The sequence below is a fragment of the Carlito syrichta genome, unplaced genomic scaffold (genome assembly GCF_000164805.1).
Source record: "Carlito syrichta isolate Samal-C Ts95f unplaced genomic scaffold, Tarsius_syrichta-2.0.1 Scaffold303626, whole genome shotgun sequence".
Classification (NCBI taxonomy): Eukaryota; Metazoa; Chordata; class Mammalia; order Primates; family Tarsiidae; genus Carlito; species Carlito syrichta.
In genome coordinates, this window is record NW_007247722.1 from 912,648 (window position 1) to 935,335 (window position 22,688).

The 22,688-nt window shown below is 41.0% G+C and overlaps 1 protein-coding gene across 2 annotated transcripts in view; it reads right to left on the minus strand.

The window, feature by feature from the left end:
• Window positions 1–22,688, minus strand: part of TM7SF3 (transmembrane 7 superfamily member 3) — a 37,701-nt gene that overhangs the window by 11,827 nt on the left and 3,186 nt on the right. For both annotated transcript variants that reach the window (XM_021712728.1, XM_008058790.1), the window contains exons 2-6: window positions 12,746–12,900; window positions 9,402–9,552; window positions 6,605–6,725; window positions 4,874–5,045; window positions 2,067–2,244 (exon numbers count right to left, since the gene is read on the minus strand). In XM_021712728.1, coding sequence (XP_021568403.1) covers window positions 2,067–2,244; window positions 4,874–5,045; window positions 6,605–6,725; window positions 9,402–9,552; window positions 12,746–12,900 — 777 coding nt within the window. The remainder of the gene's footprint in view (window positions 1–2,066; window positions 2,245–4,873; window positions 5,046–6,604; window positions 6,726–9,401; window positions 9,553–12,745; window positions 12,901–22,688) is intronic.

The following is a 22,688-nucleotide window of genomic DNA, read 5'->3' on the forward strand; positions in this document are numbered from 1 at the left end:
CTTTTTTTTTTTTTGAGTTGGCGTCTCACTCTGTCACTCAGACTGGAGTGCAGTGGCTGCTCCCGGTCACTGCAGCCTCGACCAGTTGGGCTCCAGCGATCCTTCCACCTCAGCCTTCCAAGTAGCTGGAACTACAGGCATACGCTATCATGCCTGGCTAATTTTTTATTTACTGTAGAGATGAGGTCTCGCCAAGTTGCCCAGGTGGGTCTCGAACCCGCGGGCTCAGGCAATCCACTCACCTCGGCCTCCCAAAGTGCTGGGATTATAGGCTGAGCCACCAAGCCTGGCTGGTAATATATACTTAAATATCACTTACCTAAGAATGAAGAGCCCAAAATAATAATTAAACAAAAGATTAAAAAACACCACATCTGTCTGTTTCATATTTGTGGTTGACCAGCATTTTAGCACTTAATTTTGACACCAAAAATTTAATTTTATACCAAAAATCAACCCAGTTCTCAGGATGATTTTTTCTAATGAAAATCTGGTAGAAATTTCCAGCAAGTACCATCACCAAGATAGCAAGATCATCTAATCCAATAAAAATGGACACAAACAGTAAGATATTCTTCCATGAATCAGAGGGGAACTAAATAGAATCCTCTATTATAATACCAGGAAGGAAAGAGAGAAAAAAATTACACAAGTGCAATCAGAGGGTTTCATAAAAAGTGGAATTTAAAGATAACACAAGAGACAAAACACTTGTGTTATCTTTTGGGGGCAATAAAGACAAAGGAGTGAATGGAATAGGAGGACAAGAGGGATATCAAAGTTTAAAATGTCTTTGACCATCACAGTATTGCTAGAGGTTAAAATACATAGGCCGAGTTTTTAGTTAAGAGGCAATGTGGGTTTTTTCAAGGTTGTTAAGTACTAGAGTGCTTGTAAAAAAGCACTAGAAAAGCACTCGAGTACTCAACAACCTTGAAAATGAAAGTAATAACAGAACTGACATCACATTCTGCTCTTGCCCCTATCTTTTCTTTTCAGCCAGTGATTCCATTAATATATTAAGATATACTGGCTGTTCCTTCACCTGGCACACACCTCTCCCAAGTACATGTGTGGTTCCTGCCTTGCTTGGACTCTCCACTCAAATGTCACCTCTGCAGCAAGGACTTCCCTGGCCATGGTATCTCAAACTTTCCTCTCGCCACTACTTGTTATCTCCCTTTCCTACTTTATTTTTCTTCTCAGTGCTCATTGCTTTCTCCTGTACAGTAAATCCCCTATATAAGAACCTTCAAGTTATGAACTTTACTGATGCACATCTACTTATTTTATGTAATAATTCTCTCCACCAGGTGTCAGTATAGACTGTTAAATACATATAGTACTATATAGCTGATTGTGTTAGTTGGGTACCTAGTCTAACTTTGTTGGACATACAACAAATTGGACCTACAAACATGACCTTGGAACAGAACTCATTCGTATGTTGGGGACTTCCTGTATTACATATTTTAGAAGTTTCTTTTGTCTCTCCTGTCTCCTCCACTAAAATGTAAGCTCCAAGAAGCCAAGTACTTTGGCTGCTCTGTTCACTGCTATGTCCTAGTACCCAGAACACAGTGTGGAATAATGTAGGAATTCAAAAGTCATTTGTTATGAATGAATGAAAACGTGACAAAAGTACTTTTGAGTATTCTTAAATTTTGTATTAGTTTCTATAGATCTGCAAAGCCAAAGAAGAATGTGTCAAACTTTAAAATCTACATATTAGACCAGGTGCAGTGACTCATGACTATAATTCCAGCACTTTGAGAAGCTGAGGCAGGGGAACTGCTTGAGCCCAGGAGTTTGAGACCGGCCTGGGTAACACAGCGAGACTTTGTCACTACAAAAAAATTAAAAAATCAGCCGGGAGTGGTGGTGCATGCCTGTAGTCCCAACTACTCAGAAGGCTGACAGAAGGATCGCCTGAGTCCAGGAGGTCAGCGCTGCAGTGAGTCATGATTGTACTGTTGTACTCCAGACTGAGTGACAGAGTGAGACCCCAACACTCAAAAAAAGACATAAAATAATTAACTCATTCATTCATCAGTCCATATACTCACCAAGGGAAGCACAATTATCCTCCACTGCTGTAAAGCTGCAAGCATATGTGTGAGCAGGAACATAGGCAGCAGACGTATTTAGAAATGGGTCCCAAACAATGACATTATAAATGACACCTTGTCCCAGGAGGGAGGAGAAGGAAACACTCGTCTTGTCATTAGCTGTAAGGGTAACCACCTGAAGTCAAAAATAATGTGTAATTAGTGTTAAAAAGCTATTCTATTATAATCTCACCTACATGTAATATTAATGACAATATTAAGTTATAATTGTTTAAAATATACCCCACCCATTGAGTTTTGTCAAAAGACCATCCTACATGGTTTGCATGTGCTAATATAAACAAGTTCTTGTACAAAATGCTTTCAGAGTTTCTGTATAGTGGTAAACATGTTAATAGTTTAAGTAAAATATGATATAAATAGTGTCTAAATGTTAGTAAAGACAAAGTAAAAAAAGTTCTTCTCATCTGAAAGAACATAAGCAACTAAGGGCAGGAGCCCTATTTATCTGACTTACTACTCTTTTCTCACTACTAAGCATGATGCCTAGCACAGGGTAAGTTTCAACAATGTCAGTCACTACTATTGGCCATTGAGCTGATGTAGACAAGTCTGTTAACATCTCATAGAAAAAAACCACTTATTTTTGTCTAAAAGGCTCTAAAATAAAAAAAAAATTACTGAGGTTTTATTATGTGGCAGTCCTTAACTTCAAAAATTCTCTTTTAAACTATACAAGAAACAAATATCCTATACAACCATAATAGATGGATATGTTCCTACTAATGTGAGAAAATTAAATATTAGCATTTCAAGAATAAATAATTATGAGCCTCCTAGAAGACTATCACTATTTTAAAATATTGCAGCCGGGCTCGGTGGCTCAGCCTGTAATCCCAGCGCTTTGGGAGGCTGAGGTGAGTGGATTGCCTGAGCCTGCGGGTTCGAGACCCACCTGGGCAACTTGGTAAAACCTCATCTCTACAATAAATCAAAAAATTGGCCAGGCATGGTAGCGCATGCCTGTAGTTCCAGCTACTTGGAAGGCTGAGGAGAAAGGATTTCCAGAGCCCAGGAGGTCGAGGCTGTGGTGGCCGGGAGCGTGCCATTGCACTCCAGTCTGGGCAGCAGAGTGAGACTCCAACTCAGAAAAAATAAAATAAAATATTGCTTAGCCTTCAAAAACTTGTTTCCTAGAAAAAGGACGGGTCAATTTAAAAAAAAAAAAAAAAGTTAATATTACCACTTACTCACCTAAGTTTTTATCATGAGAAATTTAAGCCATACAGCAATGTTGAAAGAAAATATAATAGACTATATTCTGCCATTTAAAACTCAACAATTGCTAATATTTTATGGTATTTGCTCTTCTATCCCTCCCTCTTTCTCTTTTTTTTCCCTGTTGAAAGTTACAGATATCATGATATTTCACTTCTAGATAGTTTAGTGTGCATGTCCTAACACAGTGTTTCTTAAACTTGATGTGCCTGTTAATCGCTGAGAGAATCTTGCTGAAATGCAGGTTCTGATTCTGTAGATAAGGGCTGGTACCTGCAATTCTGCTTTCCTAACAAGCTCTCAGGTGACGCCAATGCTATATATCCATCTACCATACTCTGAATAGCAAGGTACTAAGTTCAGATGCTCTTCGACTTATGATGGGGTACACCAGGATATAAACTCATCATAAGTCAGTAAAGCACCTCACACCAGGCAAAGACATCCTAGGTGGCACAGCAAAAAGATAAGACCTTGCGGTGCAACAGACTATGCCTCTAGGCTATTTCAAACACTTCTTTCTGAACAATCTGGTGATCTATCAAATCTTCTGGGAAGAATCATAGTCTAGAAAAACTCCAAAGTGAGCGGATTGCCTGAGCCCATGGGTTCAAGACCCACACGGGCAACTTGACAAGACCTCATCTCTACAATAAATCAAAATTAGCCAGGCATGCTAGCGCGTGTCTACAGTTTCGGCTACTTGGAAGGCTGAGGCAGAAGGATCTCCAGAGCCCAGCAGGTCGAGTGCCACTGCACTCCAGTCTGGGAGACAGAGTGAGACTCCAACTCAAAAAAAAAGACTCCACCATCATGCATCCGACTGAAGCATGACCCAGTATATTATACTGCTATCAGGTACATATCAAGATTTAGAATCCCGCCATCCACAAAAATGATCTATAACAGTGATTATCACATTTTAATATGCATAAGAATCACAGGGGGGTCTTATAAAATGTAAATTCTGATTCAGTAGTTCGAGGGTGGAGCCTAAAAATTGCAATTCTAGCAAACTCCCAGGAGACACCACCACTACTAGTTGGTGGTTCACATTTGGAGCAGGAATTGTTTACAGGGACTCAAAAGCTCAGAGAAAATTTTTCCTGCAATTTAGAGACTTTGAACTTGGAATGAAATATCAAAGTCAGTGTATATATCTTTAAGCAGTTTCTCATTTTTTTTTCTCAAAACACTGTTACCTTTATACTTGCCAAAAGATTTTATCTAATAGTTATGGTAGTATACAAAAAATTACCACCTACTTCCATCCACATCTCAAGATTACCACATCATAGATGTAGCTGTAAATAAAACTTGACATAATTGATGTGCAACTCCTCAAAAACCAACATCATTTCAAGATATCACTAGCAAAGACTCCCAAGATGATAACAAAATGAAAGAGAATAAAGTGATTGTGCCAAAGTGATTTACTAAGAATTGAGCTCCTAGGAGCTCCTTCCCTTCTCAACTCTTACAAAGGCATCACAATCTAGCCACACCAACCATGAGATCACATTTACCTTGGTAGCATGGGCCTTCACCTGGGGTACCTGGACCATCCTCTGCAGATGCCTTAGCAATACCTCCTCAGTAAGGTCATTCTCGGGCAGAAAATACTGATACACTTCATACTGCAACCTCCACCTGGAGTCTTGGCCCGTCTCGATGTCACAAGGTGGAGGATCTGCGCCTCTAAAGTCAACCAACAAAACTGAACATCGGTCTCTTGTGGCACAAGTTTCATTATAAAAAAGAACCAAAAACTCTAATTTCAAACTTATGCCACAATAATTCCAATTTAACAGTTTATCTTTTGCAGGGGCAATAATCAATATTCTGAAGAAAAGTAACACGTTATGGACTGAATGTTAGTGCCCCCACCCAAATTCGTATGCTGAAATCCTAACCCCCAGTGGTACTGGGAGGCGGGGCCTTTGGAAGGAGATTAGGTCATGGGGATGGAGCCCCCATGAATGGGATTAGTGGTCTTAGTTCTTACAGAAAAGACCCCAGAGAGCGCTCTTGCCCTCTGTCATGTAAGAACACAATGAGAAGTCATGGTGGCTCATGCCTATAATCCTAGCACTTTGGGAGGCAAAGGTGGGAGAATCACTTGAGTCCAGGAGTGTGAGAAGTTAATTGTCTGCAACCCAGAAGAGGGTCCTCACCAGAACCCAACTGTGCTGGCACCCTGATCTTGGAATTTCAGCCTCCAGAACTGTGATAAATACATATCTGTTGTTTATAAGCCACCCAGTCTGTGGTACTTTGTTACAGCAGCACAAATTGACTAAGACACCCACTGAGAGGCAAGTGTGGTTAAATAACCTGATTCTGATGTCTGTCAGGCTAGAGTAACAATGGTGGCATTGCCATTTGTCAGCTGTGTGCATGTAAAAGAGTCATTTACCCTCAATTAACCTAAGGAACCTCTTGTAAAATAAAAGCAACTGACCTTTCTTCATCAAATTGTTAGGACTAAATGAGAAAGAACATACAGCACTCAGCACTACAGATGAGGTACAGGAAGCACTCAAATGTTTCTCAAATGCAAGTTATCATTACTATTAAGCAGAAACCTAGATAGAGCTGTAATCAAAACATGAAATCCCTATAAAAAGATAAGGCTGTTTCAGGGCTACTGAGTGCTTTCTATATTTAAAATGCTTTATAAAAACTAGAATGAGGCCAGGCACTGTGGCTCATGCCTGGAATCCCAGCACTTTGGGAAGCTGAGGTGGGAGTTTGAGACCAGCCTGGGCAACACAGCAAGACCTTCTCTACAAAAAATAAAAAACAAAAAAAGTTAGCCAGGTGTGGTGGCACTCATCCAATGTCCTAGCTACTCAGGAGGCTAAGGCGAAAGGATCACCAGAGCCCAGGAAGTCAAGGCTGCCGTGAGCCAAGGTGAACCACGGTTCTGTCACTACACTCCTGCCTGGGCAACAGAATGAGACTTCGATTCAAAAAGGCAAAAAACCCAAGATGTACTTCCAAGCTCATCATAGACTCACATCTAGCTTTCCAAATAAGAATAAAAAAGAGTTCATAAGAATGAAGGGGGAAAATATTAAGTGAAAATGGTGGCTCAAATATTAGCAATAAAGTTTAAATTAAACCAGTTCCAAAAAACATTAAGCAACTCAATTTTACTACAGAGAACTATGGATTTGAGTGAGTTGGCTGAATCTACACAACAGTTAGTCACATGTGTTCAAAAACCAGTTTTAGGAGATGGGAGACAGACATACCTTGCATAGCCCAGGTTTGCTGGGGCAAATTTGATAGTTGTTTCAAATAAATTATACTCCAAGTAAATGTTGGGATCAATATCTAAATCAAACTCCAAATTACAGCCTCCAGGGATAGGATCTGGATGAGAAATAAGCAAGTTACTAAAATAAAGAAGTCTTACATATCCAAATCATACTCAGAAAAACAGAACCCTTCTCTTATAAGAACTTCCCGTATAAAAGAGAAATATCAACCCAGAGCTTCTGGTAATATACTAGCTCATTAACTGAGGTTCAGAGTCCTAAAATAGAGCACAACAAACCTTTTCTGTGAAAGACCTAGAATTTTAGGCTTCATCATATGTCAGTCTGATGGTCTCTGTGGTAACTACCCAATCCTGCCCTTGTGGCATGGAAGTAGCCATAGACAGTACATAAAGGGATGGGCATAGCTGTGTTTCAATAAAACTTTATGTACACAAAGAGGCAGCAAGCTAGATTTGGCTGGTGGTCTACAGTTTGCCAATCTCTGCTACAGAGTTAAAAAGGTCAACAATTGCTGACCTCCCCTGGTCAGATTTAGAATGAAAATATGCAATGTGCACTTATGTTTCAACATCTTGTGGCATCTTCCTCAAAATTCCCTGCTCTTCTTTCATATTCTTTTTCTGTATTTATGGATGTTTACCAAACCAGAGAAAATGACATGTATTCCAGTTGAAGCTCCACTGTTCATAATTTTTCTTTGTATACTGTTCTTGATGGAAGCCTGAAGTCTATGGTTTATCAGGTAAGTAGCCTTTTGTTACAGATAACATGTCTTTCTCAGTTCCGGTAGTCTTTCAGATTCCCCATCTTTACTAACTACTGCTCCCTCTCCTTCCCTCTTCCCCTCAAACTTAAGGAGCAATCTAAATTTCTTTACCTCACTTTCCCTCCTCAATCACTGTAATGTAGCTTTCACTCCTGTTATGCCACTAAAGTGATGCTCACAAAAGACCCCACTGACTCTTGCTTGCTCTGTCACATGGACACTTTGTCACTTCTCTTGATCTCTCTACAGTGCACTTATTCACTGCTCCTTGCTTAAGGCAGAACCTCCCAAACTCTCTTCCTACTTCTCCAACTACTCCTCAGCCTTGTGCTTATCCTTAGCAGTCAGCCTCCCCCAGAAAATGCCTGCCACATGGGAGGCTTCAGGAAAGTATCTGCTATTATTTTTTCCTCTAAATCTCTAAGTACATGCCTACACAAGCACTCTCACTATCATGGCTTTTATTAGCAGTTATTTAGTTGACTCTCTAACCTCACCTCTCCATTCCTGGCCATTGGCCCACTATGCAGTTCCATCCAATATCCTACAAGCATCTCAGGCTTATTGTGTCCCAAATGAAGTCATCCTTGACTCCATCCCATCCCCCCAACAGTCAGTGCTACAACCACCCTGTTCCTACATCTCTTTTGTATCACTATCTCTAACTGTCCAAATAGGAAACCTAATGTTTCCCTCTTATAATCCATAACCACTGGTCGCTATGTCTTATCAATTCTACCTTCTGAATATCTCAAACCCAGCTCCTCTTCTCCATGCCTCACTCTTGGCCTCTGTTCAGATCCTCATTTCTCACTCTCAGACTTCAAAGGTGAGCTGAGTCCAGACCCTGCCATAACCTCTTCAATCCACTCCCCATTCTGCTTCTAGAGTTAGCTTTCTGTGAGACAAAATAGACATCATTCCTCTGCTTAAAAACTCTATGTTTGGCCAGACACAGTGGCCCACGTCTGGAATCCCAGCACTTTAAGAGGTCAAGGTGGGAGGACTGCTTGAGCCCAGGTGTTCAAGACTAGCCTGGGCAACATAGTGAGACCTCATTTCTACAAAAAATTAAAAATTTGCTGGGTGAAGTGGTGTGTGCTTATAGTCCTAACTACTCAGTCTGAAGCAGGAGGACTGCTTGAGCCCAGGAATTTGAGGCTATGGTGAGCCATGACTGTGCCACGGCACTCCTGCCTGAACAACACAGTGAGACTCCAACTCAAAAAACACACATACACACACACACACACACACACACAAACACACAAAAACTCAATGCTTCCTTAGAAGTTATCTCAAAACAGAGTACAAACCTCAAATTGTATGCAAGGCCAATCACAGTCTGGCTCCAGCCACACCCACTTTGCGTAACTCTCCAAATACTCTATTCTTCATGAAGTTAAGCTTAGTGCTTCCTCTGCATGGAATAGTTAACTCAACTGGGTCTTGCCTTACTTACTGTTACTGCTTCTCCTTTAATGTTTTTTGAATAAATAAACTTATTCTCTGATTCACTACGTAAGCTTTCAATCATCATGATAATTATCTGGCTCCCTTTCTATACAAACATTCTGATTAAATAAATTGCACTGTAAGCCGGGCTCGGTGGCTCAGCCTGTAATCCCATGCCTTCGGAGGCTGAGGTGAGTGGATTGCCTGAGCCCGTGGGTTCGAGACCCGCCTGGGCAACTTGGCAAGACCTCATCTCTACAATAAATCAAAAATTAGCCGGGTGTGGTAGCGTGCGCCTGTAGTTCCAACTACTTGGAAGGCTGAGGTGGAAGGATCGTCGGAGCCCAGCAGGTCGAGGTTGCAGTGGCCCGGAGTGGCCACTGCACTCCAGTCTGGGTGACAGAGTGAGACTTCAACTCACAAAAAACAAAACAAAACAAAAATTGTACTGTAATAAACAATCTTAATAGGATAATTTTCCTTAAATTTTCATGAACACATCCCATATTCCAGAGAGCAATAGGGAACTGAAGACAGAAAGGCTACCTCTTTCTGAGTAGGTGAGAGGAATGGCCACATTTTGGACAGGCTCCGTGTCTGAAGTCTCCAAGTACCAAGTGCACGTACTCTGCTCTGGTCTAAGAATGAAAACCAGTCCTCTGTCAGTGCCTGTTTCCGAGGTATTGGGAAGGAGAGTCTGCAGTTAGGAAGAAAAGTCATCATGAATAGGGAATCAAACAAAAGATAAAAATTATAGAGCTCATTCAGTATGCATACCCTATTAAAAAAATCTTCTCAAAGCAAAAAGAAAAAAAAAAAGACCTTCCTTAAGTAATTAAACAATTCTTTTCATCTCTATAATCATGTGCCCACAGAAACACATGGAACAGCATGCTTTAAAATATATGATTGTCTTAGTTCAGGCTGCTATAAAACATACGCAGGTTAGGTGATTTATAAATAACAGAAATTTGTTTTTCACAGTTCTAGAGGCTGGTAGTTTGAGATCAGGGTGCCAACATAGTTCTGGTGAGAGCCTTCTTCTAGATTGCAGACGGTCATGTTTTTGTTGTATCCTCACATGGCAGAAAGACAAGAGTGCTGTCTGAGGTCCTTTTTATAAGGGCACTAATCCCATTTGTGAGGATTCCATCCTAATGACCTAATCACCTCCCCAAAACAGTGATTATACCAACACATTGAAGTTTAGGATTTCAACATATGAATTTGTGGGGAAAACAAATGTTTAGTCCACAACAATAACCTTTGGTCAGGAATTGCAGATGCACACTGAAATTCCCAAGCATTTCAATTCACCTGAATTAAGATTTACTGTCAAGAACTGAGAGACAAAAACATCCGTCCTAGCCCCAAGGAGTTAACAGGTTTTTTTGTTGTTGTTTTTTGTTGTTTTTTGAGTTGGAGTCTCACTCTGTCACTCAGGTTGGGGTGCAGTGGCACACTCACAGCCACCCTAGCATCAACCTGCTGGGCTCAGACAATCCTTCTGCCTCAGCCTTCCAAGTAGCCGGAACTACAGGTACGCGCTACCACGCCCGGATAATTTTTGATTTATTGTGGATACGAGGTCTCACCAAGTTACCTGGGCCGATCTCGAACCCACAGCCTCAGGCAATACACGTGCCTCAGCCTCCCAAAGTGCTGGGATTACAGGCTGAGCCACCGAGCCCAGCTGAGTTAGTTTTTAAAAAGCTTTTTAAGTCAATGACATACTACAAACGATGCATAAGTATACTATTAAGTTTCGATACATGTAGACACCTGTGAAACCATCCCCACGATCAAGACAATGAACACAAACAGTATTACCCCGAAGAGTTTTCTTGTGCCTCTTCTTAATCCTTCCTCACATCTCTAACTTCTACCATTCCCCACTCCCATTGGTTGAAAAACTTTTTGAATAGCGCTAAGCTAAGAAGTAACAGATTCACGATGCTCTCTTAAAGCTAAGAGAACAGAGAATGAAAAGGTACCAGATCTGTTTCAATTTGACAAGCATACCAGAGAATGACTCAACTATTAATTGATAAACTACAGAGTCAACAGCATCAAAGAACCAACTGCCATGATGACCCAAAAAAACCAAAGTGTCACGCTTCATCAGGAAGGGCCCATGACACAGAAACAATTCACAGACCACCACTCACTTCTAGAGCCATGTGCAGTTCTGCTCATCATCTTCTGAGTAATATAACAGTGGTAAATAAAGGCAGCCCAAGAAGTCAAAACTACATATTACATTTAAAGCTAACCAACATCCTTTCTACATAAAAATCAAAGCCCAAGATGCTGTTCATCTAGGCCTGTTTTGTCACTTGCTAGCTAAAATGTTAACATCTCTTTATCCAAATTCTGCTTCATCAGACGTAGAAACAAGCATCACAACTACTTTGTTCAACTACAGTGAGAATTAGCTATAAGGAAGACCAAACACAGGGGTTCTTGCATCCAGGCCTCTCTCATCTGCCTAAGGGTCTCACTGAGTTTCTAGAGAGCCTCCTGAAATTATATATTTTGCCTGGGAGAAAGTTCATAGTCTTGAGAAGCCTGTGGTTCCAAGAGCTTAAGAACTGCTGGCCTAGCACATAGTAGGCATTCTATAATACTTTTTTCCTCATCCTTTCTCTTTTCCTTTGAATGTTGTCTTTGCTATATCATCATTAAGGAAATCATCTTATTATTTGTCAATTTTTAAAAAAAATTTTTAACAGATAGCTAAAAAAAAAAAATGACTGAAATCACCCATGTGTCATTCTACTAAGTCATCTATGTAAGAGTCTGAATAGGAGTTTTCTTTTGAATTTAATACCAGAAAAAAACCTGTCTCCCCTGAGGAATTAGCATGTTTCTTCCTTTCTAAGAAAATTATGAAATTTAACATGTTTTACTTTCTGCTTTGGCTGAAAATAAGTTGGGCAAAATTAATGTATGGGTAACAGACACTGGTATCTCTTACAATTAAAATATTTTATTGCTTTCTCTTTTTCCTCAGCTGAACTTTTTCATTTCTAATCTATTAACTACCCACCCCCAATGAAGCACACAATTTTAAAACCTTCATGGTAAGGACAAGAAGGCAGGAATTTAAAAATAAAAATAGTAGGAAAGATAGTGCAATCAATGCCTATAATTATATATGAATTGGCTTAAGACAGCTTTGTCTACCAAATTCCAGAATACTATAAGATAGGCTTACAACAAATAAAAAAAAGTGTAACTTCGTACAGGGTAAAATTCAATTATTAGTCTAAGGGGTCATATTGGCTAAATATAAATAGATTTATAAAAAGTTTGGCAGCTCCTTAATAGCTTAGACTAATCCGGGGCATTTAAAACCCTTTCTAAAGCTGAGGTTGAGGTTAAGGGGTTTAGTGATGACATTTATAATGGAGTCCTTAACACAGCTGGAAGCACTGCACAGGGCTAGGTGAACTGATAGATTTTTTTTATTATTACATAAAAGACTCCAAGGATAAAGTTGATCCTATAGGGATCTCAGTAAACTTCAATACTAAATATGTAAACAATGGAGATTCATTAAAATGTATTCTCAGGTAAAAATTATTAACTAATTAATAATTAATCTAGAACCCACTAGAGTAAGAAATTTAACTGCAGAGGGGAGACATCTGTCACAGGTGCCCTTCTGCCCAGCTCTGCTATCACTCCCTTTTTAAGTCAAGGAAGGTCTGAGATACTCACCTTTTGGCCAGCCTTAAATCACTAACTTACAAGACCCAATCTCGATTTTTTTAAAGTTTAAGACATAAGTCATAAACATAAAGAGACATCAAATTGTAATGTTCATAATAAATGCAAAGTCCAAAAATATGAAAATGGTTTTTACTGAAATAATTCTTTGTACTTACCCTAGAAAAAGAAACTGTTGTATTCTGATACTGTGAGTGTATTTGGAAAATAAGAAAAGTCACATTGCTTGAAATATCCTGTAAAATAGCTTCCTCTGGAAAGGGTCTGTTGAGTTCGAAGTATCTAAATTTCCCCACAGAAAATTCAAGAAGACCTACAATGGGAGAAACTTTTCATTATAACATCTGTACCTCTAACATCAATTTACAGAAATTACATTCATAAACAAATGTAGATTGCTACTGTAATTCTCGGAAAATTTCCTGGAGGTAAATATTATTGCTCCCATTTCACTGCTAAAGATAACTTAGCTTATAAGGTGAAGCAGCCCACTTAGGGTCATTTAGCTAGCAATGGTGGAGCTCAGAACTAAATTCGAAGAGAGGTATTTCAAAAGATGTAAACAATTCTTAAAGTGCTGATGATGGACTCCCAGAACCCAGGAAAATTTTCCATCTGATAGTATAATAATCCTCTTGAGAAGAGAGTCACTGAATTTAAGGATAAATAGGATGGGCGCAAGTGGCTCAGGCCTGTAACCCTAGCACTCTGGGAGGCCAAGGCGAGAGGATTGCTTGAGCCCAGGAATTTGAGACCAGCCTAGACAACATAGTGAGACCTTGCCTCTACCCCCGACCCCCCCCCAAATAAAAAGCCAGGAATGGTGATGCTCGCCTGTAGTCCCAGCTATTCAGGAGGTTGAGGTTGAGGCAGAAAGATTGTCTGAGCCCGAGGTATTCCAGCCTGGGCAAGAGCGAGACCCTGACTCAAAACAAAAGAACAAAAGGAAAGAAAAGGATAAACAACCCTATGGGGCTATTAACAATCACAAATGCACTAGTATTAAAGAATAATACCATCTAGTGAATTCTGAAGTCAGCATAGCTCAAAGAGATACAGGTGGCTTCAATTTTTTTTTTTTTTTTGAGTTGGAGTCTCACTCTGTCGCCCAGACTGGAGTGCAGTGGTGGCTCCTGGCCACCACAGCCTCAACCTGTTGGGCTCCGGCAATCCTTCCGCCTCAGCCTTCCAAGTAGCTAGAACTACAGGCGCGCGCTCCCACACCCAGCTGATTTTTGATTTATTGTAGAGATGAGGTCTCGCCAAGTTGCCCAGGCAGGTCTCGAGCCCGTGGGCTCAGGCAATCCACTCACCTCAGCCTCCCAAAGGCACGGGATTACAGGCTGAGCCACCGGGCTAGGGTGGCTTCAACTTAATACCAGTGCTTTCTGGCTGTGTGATTTTAAGCAAATTACTTAAGTTCCTGAAGCCTCAATTTCCTCAGCTGTCAAATGGGACTGTATTGCCTAACTTGCAAAGGAAGGTACCATCTACATTAGCAAAGATGTGCAGTCTGTTGAGTGACCACACCAAGCACTGTGATCATGAACCACAGGCATTCTGGAAAAGGGACCTTTTTTTTTAAGGATCAAGCTCAGAGTCCATAAAAAAGATAGGTTATAAAAGAATAGTTTTCCAACACTTCATCCAGGCCTCTCTCATCTGTCTATGAGCTTCCACGGTCTGTTTCTAACTCACTCACTCTGTCCACAGTTCTCTGTGATGTGTCTCCCTTCTGCACACCAGCTCTTTCTTCTTCATCTAATTCTCAAATAACCCATCCAATTAGGTTGCTTTTACTTCTGTGTGGTCCTGGACTCCCACCTCACTCTCACCCTGCAGGCAGCACATCGATACTTAAACAGAGAAGATCCTAAGCATCACATATGAGGATTCAATTCTAAGAGCAGAAAAATGATTTAAATTTAATATAGATGAAAAGGAGTTGATGATTAAAAGATTACAGTTCACCCGAGTCCCACAGTGGAACTATCATGTATTATTTTAGAAGGAAAGTAGATTCAGTGGGTGGTAAAAGACAACATGCCAGACACTAAATAACAACACATTTTTATGTACCATTTCCCAAGAAATAAAACAAAACAAAAAACTGGCAAGAATCATTAGCCTGTGAAAGGAAAGTCAAAAAAAGAGATAAAAATAATGCTAAAACTAGAAAAATGGTTAATCTCTATACATTTTCCCCAAACTTTGTGATGCTATATTATCTCCATAATGCAATGTTTAAAAAAAAAAAAAAAATTGGTGATAGAACAAAAGGTTATTTGTGGTTACAATTTAATTTCTAAGACTCCAGATAAAATCTAATTGTTATAACACTGACAAATGAAGATGATATATTTCCTCCTATTATGCAATCAGAAAGACTATTATTTTACATGGACCAAACTCCAGTGGGAATAGAGGTAAAAGTATTGGCTATTTGGACATCATCTTTGTGAAAGAGTCTGAGTCATCCACCTACTTTAAAAATTGGATTGTCTGTTCTTCTTGAATCTTAGGAGTTCATTACTCATCAAAGATAGGAGTATTTGCCAGATATGTGTTGCAAATGTCTTCTCCCTCTCTTGCAGCTCGCTTTTTCACTCCCTTATTACCTCTAGATTAACAGAAGTTTTAATTTTAACGTAGCTCAATTTCTCAAGTTTATCCTTTATGATTAGTCCTTTTTATGTCATTTAAAAGAAATCTTTGGCAACACATTCCAAGATCAGAAAAATATATTCCCTATGTTAACATCTAAAAGTTTGTTATATCCTTCACATTTAGAACTAAAATTCCACCTGACACTGATTTTTATATACACTGTAAGACAGGCATCATGGCTAACTTTTCCACATGTTATGTTTACTTGACATAGCAAACCATCATTAAAAATATCACCCTTGGCTGGGTTTGGTGGCTCATGTCTGTAATATCCCAGTGTTACATGCAACATAATCACGTACCCCAGGTATTTATACAATAAAATAATTTTAAAATATCACCCTCTCCCTACTGCTGGCAGTTCTACCTTTCACATAAGTCAAGTGAACATATGTGTTTGTTTCTGGATTCTCAATTGTGTTCTACTGGTTTGTGTATCCTAACACCAACATTACACTGTATTGCCTCCTGCCCCACATGCCTTCTTCTCCTCAAAATCATCTTGATCATTTTTCCATACAAACTTTAGAAATCAACCTGTTAATAACGACAAAGAAAAGCCTGTTGGGGTTTTAATTGGAATGGTCCCAAATGCAGATTAATTGGGGAGGACACATAATAGTACTAAGAATACCTGACCTAAACCAGGTGAAGTGAGAACCAATGGAAGGCCCAAACTTCACCTGTGTGTAGACAACTTATATATCTAATACTGACTTGTACTCCACATCTATAAAATAAAAAATATTTTTAAAATTTAGGAAGAAATTATATCTTTAAAGCATAGAATTATAATCCATGGACTTGAGATATTCTTCTATCTATTCAATTCTCAATTTATCTAAAAAATGTTGAGATTTATTATATAGTTTTCTCTGTAGGTCTTTACAAACCCCATTATAACTATCCCTAAAAATTTAATGTTTCTTGATGCTATTAAAAATATATTTTCTTCTTTTAAATTTCAATTTCTAGGTGTCTCTTCACCAATATACCTTTTATTAAAAGTTCTCCAGTTTAGAGTCTATAATACTCAGTGATCTATCACAGAAACAAAGAACTGAGTACCACATGTTCTCACTCACAAGTGGACCCTGAACATTCACCATAATACTATCAGAAAGGGATTGGGTCCAGGTTCGGTGGCTCAGCCTGTTATCCCAGCACTTTGGGAGGCCGAGGTGAATGGACTGCTTGAGCCTGAGGGTTTGAGACCAGCCCAAGGGCAACTTGGCAAGACCTCATCTCTGCAATAAATTTAAAAAACAGCCAGGTGTGGTAGTGCATGCTTGTAGTTCTGGCTACTTGGAAGGCTGAAGTGGAAGGATCACCTGAGCCTGGCAGGTCGATGCTGGGGTGACCAAGCATGCCACTGCATTCCAGCCTAGGCAACAGAGTGAGACTCTAATTCAAAAAAAAAAAGAAAGAAAAGAAAAAGAAAGGATTTGGCAGTAGCAGGATACTGCAAGGGGAGGGCGGGGGTAGAGAATGGAACACATCAGTAAGGGTACCTGATCTCAAACCAGGCAAAGTGGAGACCCAAGGGGAGGCCCCAACTTTACCTGTTCAATGTCCACTTGTATACCTAATCCTGAATTGGACCCCACACTGTTATAATAAAAAATAAATTAAAAAGAAGTCCTCCAGGAAATTCTTATATTTAGCCAGGTTTGAGAACTCCTAACTCAATGCTTAATGAATAAGTGAAGGATAAATATGCATTTTCTCCCATTCTTAGTTATCTGTGTGAAAATACTTTGGTAGTATAACCTTGGCAAGCCATTTCACAATTTTTGCATTAGATTACATTTTGTGTGTGTGTGTGTTGGAGTCTCACTCTGTCACCCAGACTGGAGTGCAGTGGCCGCTCCCGGCCACCGCAGCCTCGACCTGCTGGGCTCCGGTGATCCTTCTGCCTCAGCCTTCCAAGTAGCCGGAATTACAGGCATGCGCTACCACACCAGGCTGATTTTTTGATTTACTGTAGAGATGAGGTCTCGCTGCCCAGGCGGGTCTCGAACCCGCAGGCTCAGGCAATTCACTCACCTCAGCCTCCCAAAGGCGCGGGATTACAGGTTGAGCCACCGAGCCCGGCTGAGATTACATTTTAACCAAACCAGTTGTGATTTGACTTCTGGCTATACCAGGCTTTGTTATATTTGATGTTTTAACGCCTAGGACAGTACAGTCACCTAGTCAGCATATGGTAAATGTTTGTTAAATGATGGCTGGGCCAGGTGCAGTGGCTCAAGCCTGTAATCCCTGCACTTTGGGAGGCCGAAGTGAGAGGACTGCCTGAGCCCATGGGTTAGAGACCTGCCTGGGCAACTTGGTGAGAACTTGTGTGAGGACTGCCTGAGCCCATGGGTTAGAGACCAGCCTGGGCAACTTGGTGAGACCAAGAAATCAAAAAATTAGCCAGGCGTGATAGCGCACGCCTATAGTTCCAGCTACTTGGAAGGCTGAGGCTGGAGAATTGCCTGAGCCCAGCGGGTCAAGGCTACGGTAGCCTTTGAGCATGCCACTGCACTCTAGCCTGGGTAACAGAGTGAAACTCCAACTCAAAAAAAAAAAGAAAAAATGATGCTGAACTATGTGACCCTGATCAGGCAAGTGATCTATTTCCTCTGGGCTTCAGTTCCCTTGGGGGGAAATTGAGGTAACTGTTCTGCATACAATAGTTGGCTGCTGAAAGCATCAAATGAGAAACAATTTTGTAAACTGCCCAATGATACACAATAAAGTATCATTATTAACTTCCATTAGCTTTTCAGTGCTTCAGAGACTCATCTCCTCCTTAAGAAAAAAGAAATAGGCCAGGCTCGGTGGCTCAGACTGTAATCCCAGTGCTTTGGGAGGCCGAGGTGAGTGGATTGCCTGAGCCCGTGGGTTCAAGACCCACCTGGGCAACTTGGCGTGACCTCATCTCTACAACAAATCAAAAATTAGCCAAGTGTGGTAGTACACACCTGTAGTTCCAGCTACTTGGAAGGCTGAGGCAGAAGGATCACTGGAGCCCAGCAGGTCGAGGCTGCAGTGGCCGGGAGTGGCCACTGCACTCTAGTCTGGGTGACAAAGTGAGACTCCAATTCAAAAAAAAAAAAAAAAGAAAGAAGAAATAAAGAAGAGTCAGAGGCTACACGCAGTGGCTCATGCCTGTAATCCCAGCACTTTGGGAGACTGAGACAAGAGGATTGCCTGAGTCCAGGGGTTTGAAACCAGCTTGGGAAACTTGGCGAGACCTTGTCTCTACAATAAATCAAAAAATTAGTTGGGTGTGGTAATGCACATCTATGGTTCCAACTACTTGGAAGGCTGAGGTTGGAAAGATCACTTGAACCCAGCAGGTCAAGGCTACAGTGACTGTGAGTCTGCCACTGCACTCCAGCCTGGGCGACAGAGTGAGACTCCTACTCCCCAAAAAAAAAAAAAAAGACAGCACATTTGGTGGTCCGTCAGATCTGTCTCTTGCTTCAACAGTGTTTGGACAGCACAGACCCGGGGACTTCCTCTCTTCCAGCCTCCTATTGCCTTCCGATCTCCTCTCCACTTGCAACCTCCGAGACCACCTTCTTGGCCACCTCCTGCTTCTGGGACCAGCGATCACTGTTTTTCAGTTAGCTCCTTCTTGCCGACTAACGATTAGCTCCCAGGTTTGCCAGAATTATTCTGAGGTGGAGGCAGCTGTCAACCACACAATTTGCATCTGCGGGCCTCCTATACCTACCTCTCTGTGGGCTTCTATTTCAACTGCGACAATGTGGCTCTGGACGGCGTGGGCCACTTCTTCGGTGAACTGGCAGAGGAGAAGCGCAAGGGCACCAGGCATCTCTTGAAGATGCAAAACCAGTGTGGTGGCCGTGCCCTCTTCCAGGATATCAAGAAGCCCTCTAAGATAAGTGGGGTAAAACCCTGGATGCCATGGAAGCCACCATGACCTTGGAGAAGAGCATGAACCAAGCAAGCCCTCTTGGACCTTCATGCCCTGGGATCCACAGACCCCCATCTCTATGACTTCCTGGAGAACCACTCCCTAGATGAGGAAGTGAAACTCATCAAGAAGATGGGCAACCACCTAACCAACTTTCGCAGGTTGGCTGGCCCAAGCCTGGGCTCGGAGGGTATCTCTTTGAAACACTCACCCTCAAGCACAACTAGGAGCCCAGTGGCCTCTGGGGGGCCCCTGGTAAAGTATCAGGGCTTCTTCTGCCTGAGCCTCCCCCTCCAGCCCCTAGGCAGCTTCTTAACCACCCTGGAGCCCTCTCCTAAGCCCAGGACCAAATAAAAATAAAGATTTTTGCAGCCAAAAAAAAAAAAAAAAGAAGAGTCAGGCATCCTCAGTGCATCCCTACAAAAAACTAGTGGGGAATCCCACTACTGAGTATCCACTCAGAGGCCGTTATATAAAAAAGACACCTGTACCCACATGTTCATCGCAGCACAATTCACAATTGCAAAGATGTGGAATCAACCTAAACGCCCATCAACCGATCAGAGCATAATGAAAATGTGCTATGTATGTGTGGACACACACACACACACACACACACACACAGTGGAATACTCTTCAGTCATCAAAAAGAATAAAATTATGTCTTTTGCAGCAACTTGGATGGAATTAGAGAACATCATCCTAAATAAACTAATGCAGAACAGAAAACCAAAAACTGCATGTTCTCACTTTTAAGTGGGAGCTACACTGAGGATCTCTAAAGGCATATAAAATGGTATAATGGACACTGGAGACTCGGAGGTGGGGGGGTAAGGGATGGAGAGATGAAAATTGTACCTATGGGTACAATACGCACAGGTAGGGATGGTGGGTATTCTTTTTTTTAATTGGAGTCTCACTCTGTCACCCAGGCTAGAGTGCAGTGGCACGCTCACGGTCACTGCAGCCTCAACCTGCTGGGCTTAGGCAATCCTTCTGCCTCAGCCTTCCAAGTAGCTGGAACTACAGGCATGCATCACCACGCCCAGCTAATTTTTTGATTCATTGTAGAGACAAGGTCTTGCCATGGTGCCCACGCTGGTCTCGAACCCCGGAGCTCAGGTAATCCTCTCGCCTCCGCCTCCCAAAGTTCTGGGATTACAGAAGTGAGCCACTGCACTCGGCTGGTGGGTACTCTCAAAGCCCAGATTTCATTGTCACTATACAATGCAACCATGTAACCAAAAACTATTTGTATCCCCTAAAGCTATTAAAAAAATTTTTAATGCAGTTAAAATAAAATAACTACTATAGTAGGAAGAAAGGGACTAATAGGTACAGGGCATTCATGGAAATGCCCGGCCTGTCACGTGCATCAAATTGAGAAAGAGACGTCTAAAAATGTCAACTCACAAAAATAGATTTGGCAAAAGAAGACATGGACCCTGAAGAAGTTAACAGGAATTTAACTTCAACTCTAAGCCATCTGGAAAAGGACTCATTAGAAGCATTTTATGAGGCATAATTAGATCTCATGACTTGAGGAGGAGGAGGAAAAAAGACAGCACATCAAATGGTATTACAGAACAAAGGGCCAACATCAAGTTGGGGCCCTCACACTTAAGCAAGGTAGCAGGTCACTTGTGCAGTTAGTTGCAAGAGAGATCTTTCTCTCAAAAACATGTGAAAGGTAGTATGTTCATTTCTGATAGCTTTCCTCCAAGCTCTCCTTCAAGTGGCTGGTTGGGTTTTTTGTTGTTGCTTTGTGTTTGTTTATTGTTTACTTTGCCATCTCACCTACGGAAGGGAGCTTTTAAAAAAATTTTTGTACCCATCTTCCCATTCTTACCCAGAGTCACTTTTTCTCTGCAATAATTTCATTCTTTAAAAAAGTTGCCCAAATCTAATCTTTTCCTTTCTCAATCAGATCCTAATTAGCAACTGTAAAAATTTTCCAATTCTTCCTTTTTACTAAGATCTACTTCTATTGTTTGTACTCCAACACAACAACCAAATTCTAGGAGACGTCCGCCAAAGTTTAGTCTTCATAATTCTCTTTAGATGGAATGTTAAAAACAAAAATGGTTCAGGCACTTGAGCTGGCTGGCATTCAACTGCCCCTATTTCTCATTTTTAGATTCTTATGAATTTTCAATTGCCCTGAACGTAAAGGAAACACAGAAAAGTGTTGAACCCGGGACTCTAATGAGAGAGATAGAGACCACAAAGAGCCAGCTCCGATGCAAACACACGAGGGTCTTTATTCAGGCTCGAGTCTGGGCTCATGCCCGAAGCAGCAGCTTCAGGATGAGAGAGCCCTGATTCATAATGGCAAGCAGTTTTTATGCACAATTACAGAAGGAGGGGAAAGAACTTTAAACTTGATTTTACATGATTGGGTAATTTCTCCTAATGGGAACGGGAACAGTTGGTATTGGTGGGTGCTGCCCGTGATTGACAGAAACCCACTTAATGGGCCGAGTGGAATGTTAGATAAGTTACGTCCATGCAGTCCCTGCATATGAAGTAACCTGAGCCGGCAGGCAAAGGGTTACATTAGCCCTTTAAGTTTCCATCCCAAGGTATGCTTAGGAAAGCTTGTTTGCTTAACATTTACATAACATAACATGGTCATTATGGGACAACAAAAGCCAAACTTAACAAAGTTTTAAATATGAATGCTGCAAACACATACAGTGAATGTGGGGTAGAAAATCATATACTAATTCTGGGAATTTATAAAATATCACAAGCATATTATAGCAAGGCGGTTTCTTTTATAAAAGTCTTTGTTCCCTGCAGGTTTACATAGCCACTGCGTGTAAATTATCACTGGGATAAAAACCGGTGATAGAGAGCAGCTGGCGCCTCTGAGTCTGCTGCCACCTTGTAGGAATGTCTGAAAGGGGCTTATCGCTTTATCATTTACATCCCGTTGTAAAAGCAGAAGTTAGCCTACTAATTTGGGGCTGACAATGCTTAACCCAAGAGTTCTAAATACAAACACTACTAACGCCATTATACAATTGGTCACGACCCGGCACCCGACATATGCCTAATTCTACGGGGTCTGAGGTAGGATTTAAAGTACTAAGATTTCATAAAATACATGAGGTAGGAATACACAAAATATATAGTAAATATGAGGTGGGGATATATGAAATATAGTGAACTAAATGCTACGTTTACAGCAAATAAGTTTCTTGGTTTCTTGGGCCTCTCAATAGCATGCTCTTAACCTAAATCTATTGTTGTCTTCTCAAAAAGAACATATTACCTTTCATATACTTTTGTCAGAAAGGTCTCGCAACTACACAAATGACCTGCTACCTTGCTTAAAGTATCATCTGTAGCACAGTCACTGGAAGGACCAAATGACATTTTGTTCAGCCCCAATTACCATGAATTTCCATAGGAGTTACTGGATATGAACATAAAACAATAGTGAAAGATGTTAAAGGTAGCAGTGAACTAGGACTCCAAGAGAAGGGAAAACTGTATAC